This window comes from Sesamum indicum, linkage group LG2, assembly GCF_000512975.1.
Source record: "Sesamum indicum cultivar Zhongzhi No. 13 linkage group LG2, S_indicum_v1.0, whole genome shotgun sequence".
NCBI lineage: Eukaryota > Viridiplantae > Streptophyta > Magnoliopsida > Lamiales > Pedaliaceae > Sesamum > Sesamum indicum.
Genome location: NC_026146.1, coordinates 13025222 through 13032158, shown reverse-complemented (window position 1 = coordinate 13032158; position 6937 = coordinate 13025222). Strand labels below are relative to the sequence as shown.

Genomic DNA, 6937 nt, shown 5'->3' with positions numbered 1-6937 from the left:
TCTACTTGTTCGAGCTTAGTCTCAATGTCTTGCACTAGTATGCAATTGGTGGCTTCCACTTGGTCGTTGGCTTAAGGATCGTCCACCAAAGTGGATCTTTGTTGAATGCTTGGGTCAATACACCAGTCTTGTATTTTCTAACTCTGAAATTGACGACCATTGCAAGAAACAAGTTCATGAGGGAGACCACACCTGCAAACTATGTTTTCTATAGGAACTTGAGAGCTTCGTTTTTTTTGTTATTTTTGGCAAAGGTTTCATGAAAGGAAGTGGATTGGCCCGAAAACACAGTAAAATGGGTTATATTTTTGCTATGTATTCTATAGCTATGTTTTTTGCCCTAATTTCCTTCATAATTTATTTTTTTCCCTTCAAATATAGTTATATTTTTTCCCAAAAATAGTCCCAAGCTAGAAAACAAATATATTTTATCTTCAACCAAAAATACTTAACGATAACATGCTAGGCACGTGGGTTACACCGATAAATTGTAGATAAAAAGGTGGATGAGTACCAAAAGTGCTAATTTTTATAAGTTAAAGGACAAAAAAGTGCTAATTCCGTAACAAATGAGTCCAAAAATAAAATGGCCCTAACATGTGGGACCAAAAATATTATTTCCCCTCAGCTACACAATCATTTTGAACATTGATTTTATTTTGGAATCAACTTGTTTTTAACCCTTTCCATTTAAACTCGAACCAGCTCACTCATTTGACACTCCCACCCAAAATAGATAGAAATAAATGGAATTTGAGTGACTTATAATAAGTACTTCTTCTCTTAAACTTATATACAATTTCACAAAAAGTTGTCTAAATTGTATCCACATTTTTTCGGTAGCAACAATCATTGCAGATAGAAGATTTCTTCAACCCAGTAACTCATTGCAATAGTCTGTGAATGAAATATAATAAATACTTGAGAGATCTTCAGCGTACAGAAGACCATTCAGGATTTGAATTCTAAGCATGTACATCTTAAGATACACTGAACAGGCGTGACAAATATTCACAGGTTCTTTGTCAAGAAAAATGAGAAGAAAGATTTATTTCTCCCAATCCCAAAATAAGTTGCACTACAGAAGACTCTGAAAAATACAGGAGATGCCAAATACACAAAAATCTACAGTTAAGTTGAATCATCCTAGCACAACAAGAATCTCTACGAGCTTACCTGTGTACACCTAAACTGCTTCTTATTCGCCTGAGCTCTCACAAGAGCTCCCAAGATTGGCCATAATGTCATGCACCAACAGCCTGATTATATTGCTACCAGATGATCTTGATATATCAACGCATTCTTGCAAGTCTGCATCACAAGCTATTAAAACCCACTCGTGATCATCATCAAGATACTTGATATCGAACGTGCCCAGCTCTAACTTCAGCCTCTTGGCCACTTCTTCTTTTAACTTGACAATACCGGAATCAATTGGAATCCGAAACCTGATGATGTCTTCTCTGTATGTAGCTTTTATAGTGATGGTTTTCACTTCTGGCCTGGAAGCAAATCGCGGCATATGATCAGCTGGAGCAGCCAGGCGATCTTTGGGAATGGTGTCGGCACATGGTGGTTTTGTCCAACTGTACTCCGTGACGTGCTCATCAAATAAAGCTTCCCCAGCTGGACACAAATTCCTCAGATCATGTGAGCTTCCGGCATCTTCAACTAGCATTCCGCCAAATGGCTCCTCGGGTACTGTCATAAAATTATCAGGAGCAGGGAATGCGGCTGATAAATTAATTTCTCTGGTTTGTTGACACACCAATTCATGGGAGCCTCCCATTTTCATGTGGTGTTCATCAATAGGTGAAACAACTGGATCATTTTGAGGGGAGGTTTCATTTCGACGGCATGGGCTACCTTGACATGAACCTTGGGAAGTGGGGGTCCCTGTGCTCTCTTCTCTTGAGCCACTCCCCGTTCTGGATCGATTTGAGCATTCACCAGGCAAAAACCCAGCTCCATGAGTGAGTTTCTGGGTTTCTACATTCCTATCTCCTAGAATATGATTTGAGCCCTCTGCCTGTTCATCAGCTCCAGGGGCTTTAGTAATAGAAACCTCTTTCTTCTCTTCCTGAAATTCAGATGGTCCAGAGCCAGGTGAGATTTGTTGGTTCATTCCATTCAAATTGGCTGCCCAAGAAATTGAACCAACTGTAACAGGAATAGAACTTGTAGCCAAAGAAGTCAAATTGAAGGTTCCTTCACCACCTTGTACCGATTCAATTACTCGCTTTAGCTTTGAAAGAGAACGATTAACCTTATTTATCTTGCGAGAGGGCCAGCGAGAGATTCCATGCTGCCTACAGATACGCTTCATTGTAGTGGGGCAAACTGTAAGGGCAAAGTATTTTAAGAGGCTACTTGGTTAGATTTCAACCACTAAAAAGAAAAAACACTATAATATATATATATATATATTTGTATGTATATATATATATTCAAAGTGCACAAAGAAACAAGAAGCAGGTTCTGAGAGTATAAGCATACCACCGAGACTCTTTGCAGCATCCTTCAGACTGCCAGCAAAATATTGCTGCAGAACCTCTAAGCTAATTGTTTTCTCAGCCTTCCCTCGCTTTCTCTCTGGCTTCTTGCCTGTATCTTTTGTTTCACCACCAGATGCAGCATTATGAACTTCCGTGGGACTACCAACATTTCCTTTAATATTTGTAGCATTAAATTCAGTCATCACTACCTGTCCTTCAAGAGCATCAAGCTGCACAGTTTCCCCATTTGGTACAGAAGAAGGCCTAGGTGGAGATGTAGCTGCAAAATCAGGCCTTAAATTAAGTTTGTCATCCACGGATGCCTTAATAATCTCAATGGACCTCCACTCATCATCAAGGTTTTTCCCTGAAGCAACCCTCAGGCTCCCAAAATGCTGCTTCATTGTAACTAAAAGGGAGTCCAACAAGGTCTGCTGGTCTTCATAGCTTCTAATAGTAGGAGGCAGAAAAAATTCCAGGATATAGTTATCATTTCCAGTATGCTTGCTCCGTAAACAAATTGCAAAACTACTTTTCAATCCAAACATCCGTGCATAGTGTACCAATGGGTATTCAGTCTTGCAAAATTCTGTAATATCTTGGCAGAAACATACGTTGTGTGACGCAAATGCCCTACCAGCAACACCTTGGCCCTTTTGCAAGTGATGCTCAGCACAAGCCTCTCGGAAACCCCAGATTCGAGCATCCACAACGTAAAATGCTACATCCGTTGTGGACATGCAAACCTGTCCCATACAGCTCCCATCAAAGCTACTGCAAGTTTTCTTAAACCCACCACCATTTGCTAGCACGCTGCCATGCCTGCATGGAACCCAGGTCTGAGCTAGCGGTAATGTGTGAGTTTCACATACCACCGTAATGATCTCCAAGATTTCCGCCAATGCATTTTGGCGACCTTCATTGCATATCTGGATTACAAGAAAACCAGCATACATTAATGTTGTCAAAGGAAGAAATTAGTTGGCATGATCTTCAAATCAACAGTTGCATTTTTACCTGTGTGCTCTGATGATCCAATATCTCTGAACTTTTCAAATTCACTGCCTGCAAAAGAACTAAATTTAGGCATCACAGGAATCCTCAAACTAGGTTAAATCTGGTCAAGTAAGCACGGAGACATAAGACACTACTCGGTTGATTAAAAATGCATAGACTAAAGGAGTCTAACATGCATCCAGGCTGAGCTGAAAATTTGTCAGAGTTAGCAAAGATTGTCATTGTGCATCTAAAATGAGCCTATATTAGCTAATAAACCTTTTAAAGTAGACAAGATTAAAAGAGGAATCGAATGGATGGCTAGCAACCATAAGACATGTTGTATGGAAAGAATCCAGAGATCACATGTGAAACACAGTCAATCAATTCTTCCTAAATTTGGACTGATTATTCTCAAATGTAAAATCCTGCAAATTGTAAATGACGCATCAATCCAGAACAAAATCATAATCACTCCCAAAGTGACATAATCTGAAGAATAGATTGCTATTAGCTGCTAAAGCACCGGCTGTTTATAGTGACCATGGGGAAATCATGCTGCAGCCAAAAGACTACATGAATTATCTCCAATATTCATACACGAGCATTAATTAGATTGTCTTCTGATAAAATAATTACAGACATCAGATAAAATAATCCACTATTAGATTTACGGTCAATTACACTTAGACCCTCTAAAAATACGAAATTACACTTCCCCCAAAGATGGTTTAAAAATTACACCGACACCCCTTCCGAAAATTCACTGTTTACACCTAACCATCTTTTGTTAGAATTTGGACGAAAAATGTTGATGTTTAGCAAAAAAAAATTGCATAAATTTCTAATTTTACCCCTCATTTAACGTTTTCATGTAATAATTTTATACTTATGAAGGGAAAATGTAATAATGTTAACGTAACTCCATATATATATATATTATATTTTATTCCTTTATAAGTATAAAAATATACATGGGAATGTTAAATGAGGGGCAAAATTGAAATTTTGTATATTTTTCTTTGCTTTTGTTAGCATTTTAGTCCAAACCCTAATGGAAGGGAGTCAGATGTAAATCGAGAATTTCTAGAGGTATGTAAGTGTAATTTCAAAAAAAAAATTGAAATGTAATTTAGCATTTCAAGAGGGGTCTAAGTGTAATTAAAATTAATTTCAAATTCCTTATAAATAGGTAAACAACTAAACGAATTCCAGAAAGAATATCAACAGAATACCATGAATATCCTACACTGGCAATGAAGATGAGATGATGATGATGATGATGATGGCAATGAAACCAAGTTCTAAGAGTACATGATCTAGGGAGAGCACACAAACTAACCTCCAGTGCCTTGCAAACTTTATCAACCTCCGGAGCATAGTTGATCTTCTGGGAGGTCATTATCAGCTCAAGCACGCCAACACAAGACTGTCCAGATGGCTCAAATACAGGCAAAGCCAAAGTTCCTCTAACATTGTAATGCAAAGCATGGTTCAGACGTGGAAACTCTTTGCTGGAGTAATACTGCACATTTGGTGTCCATTCCGGCAACTTTTGCCGAAACACACGTCCTGGAAGTCCGAGGTCTCCATCAGTATCTCCATCCACGGAAAACATATACATCAGAGAAACCAACCTATACTGATGGAGACCATTACTGTTGGGGTCAAGAACAAAGGGTTGCCCAGAAGTTGTGAGCATATACCGACCACCATTTTTAACGGGCGCCCAAACCTGAGCCAAGACATGTTGTTCAGTCAAATCTTTGAAGTACCGAAGAGCCTGAGTCATCCTTTCCTTTATTATACAGGATCCATCGGGATTGTCGATCGGCATCAATCCCATAAATGGGGAAGGCAGCTTCTTTCTGTCATCGTTGCCAACTGCACTTTCAGTTGCCGTATCTGGATTGCCAGCATCTGTCCAAAACTACCAAAGTCACCCGCATATACACTAAAGATCAATGGATTCAACAATCAACTAGAACATTCACAAATAAACTTCACAGTTCATATGGTACTCTAAGGAAACCACACCAGAACTGAAATATACTTATGAAAGAAAGAAAACAATCAGCTAACAACAAGCAACGGAGCAAACAGACGGATGAAATGTCACTTCCTACTTTCAGAAAATAGATCTTATTTACTTAGAAAACAACTTCTGTGTCAGGTTTTGAACTATAAGTCTCCAAACAAATTGGAACAAGTTAATCTGCAGCTCCAAGCAAGAAATTATTTGCAAATTCAAATATGGCCCCATCTTTCATAAATAAAACTGGAAGTTTCTGATCCTACCTAGAAAGCCAAGTCCAAACAAAAGCATGATTCTTTTTACGTTCGTAAAGTTCTGATTTTATCCAATAAACTACGGAACAAATTCAAGTCAAAATCTTAGAAAAAATTGGATTTTCCATTGAGATAAAGTACAGAGTCATCTAAACAAATCGAAACATGAAAAGCTCCGGAAACTAGTAAAATTAAAGTAAAAATCAAAACTCCAGATTGAAGACCCAGCAACAAAATGGAACAATATTGAAAAAATATTCCAAAAGTTTTTCAAACTTTTGCTTGAGAGAAGCTTAGAGATTCATCAACAAAATAGCTCGGAGCAAAAGCCATACAAGAAAGGATCCTGGAGGAGTCAGCTAAGCGGAAACCGGCACCGGCGGCGAAACATCCGCTGTTATTATCATCGGAAAAGGCCCAAAGTGGCGAACAAGGCTGCTCCGAGTTGGACAGCAAAAAGGGCGAGGCAGGATTGGAGGCGGCCGCCGCCGCCGCAAAGATCTGATCCAAGGGCCACGAACCATCGAGGTCGAGATCCAAATCCATGAGAACCTCGGCGGGAGCTGGTTGGCGAGTAGTCTCGTCTTCAGGTTCGGAGGGCATTTTCATCTGGGGAGAAATGGGGGGTCTCCCTTTCGCTTTCGTTTTCGTTCCCGCTGAGTTCCTCTCTCTAGCAGAGGTTGTGTGGAGGAGAGAGAAAGTTGAGGATGATGGTGAAATGGTGATTCCAGTTCCATTTTAGAAAATTGGTGGAATCTATTAGTAATAGTTGTGCTGCTACTTGCTCAAAGTTAACCTTGGATAAAGAATGGGGATTTGTTCCTCTGTTCCACAGTCCACTCAACCCACGCCTTGTCCTTTTCTTGCCTTTTTACCTATTTTTATCTTTCATACTAATTATTAATAAAAATACAAATCAACTTAACACCATTATTCTAAATTAGTAAATTATTACTTATAATAAAAAAATAATAATTTATTTTTTTATACTTTTTAAAATAAAGCAATTTATCTCTCTATTTGACGAGAAAAATTGCTCCATTTTAAAAAATATAGGATCATAAATTATTGTATTTTTTTATAACATGATAATTTGCTCATTCATAATATCAGGGAGGATTGCTTATATTTTTATTTTATATATACAGATTTTTAAA

At 38.4% G+C, this 6937-nt stretch overlaps 1 protein-coding gene across 2 annotated transcripts; it reads right to left on the bottom strand.

Moving 5' to 3' along the window:
• LOC105156024 (protein NLP6) lies at positions 901-6544 on the bottom strand. Of its 2 annotated transcripts, XM_011072052.2 has the most exons (6): positions 6116-6544; positions 4834-5411; positions 3513-3560; positions 2497-3424; positions 2267-2340; positions 901-2080 (listed from the first exon to the last, which is right to left on the bottom strand). In XM_011072052.2, exons 1-6 carry the CDS (start codon positions 6387-6389, stop codon positions 1199-1201), a joined length of 2784 nt encoding a protein of 927 aa, XP_011070354.1. In that variant the 5' UTR covers positions 6390-6544; the 3' UTR covers positions 901-1198. The 2 variants fall into 2 exon arrangements, with proteins under 2 accessions (XP_011070354.1, XP_011070353.1); XM_011072051.2 differs by having other exon boundaries at positions 901-2340; positions 6116-6543.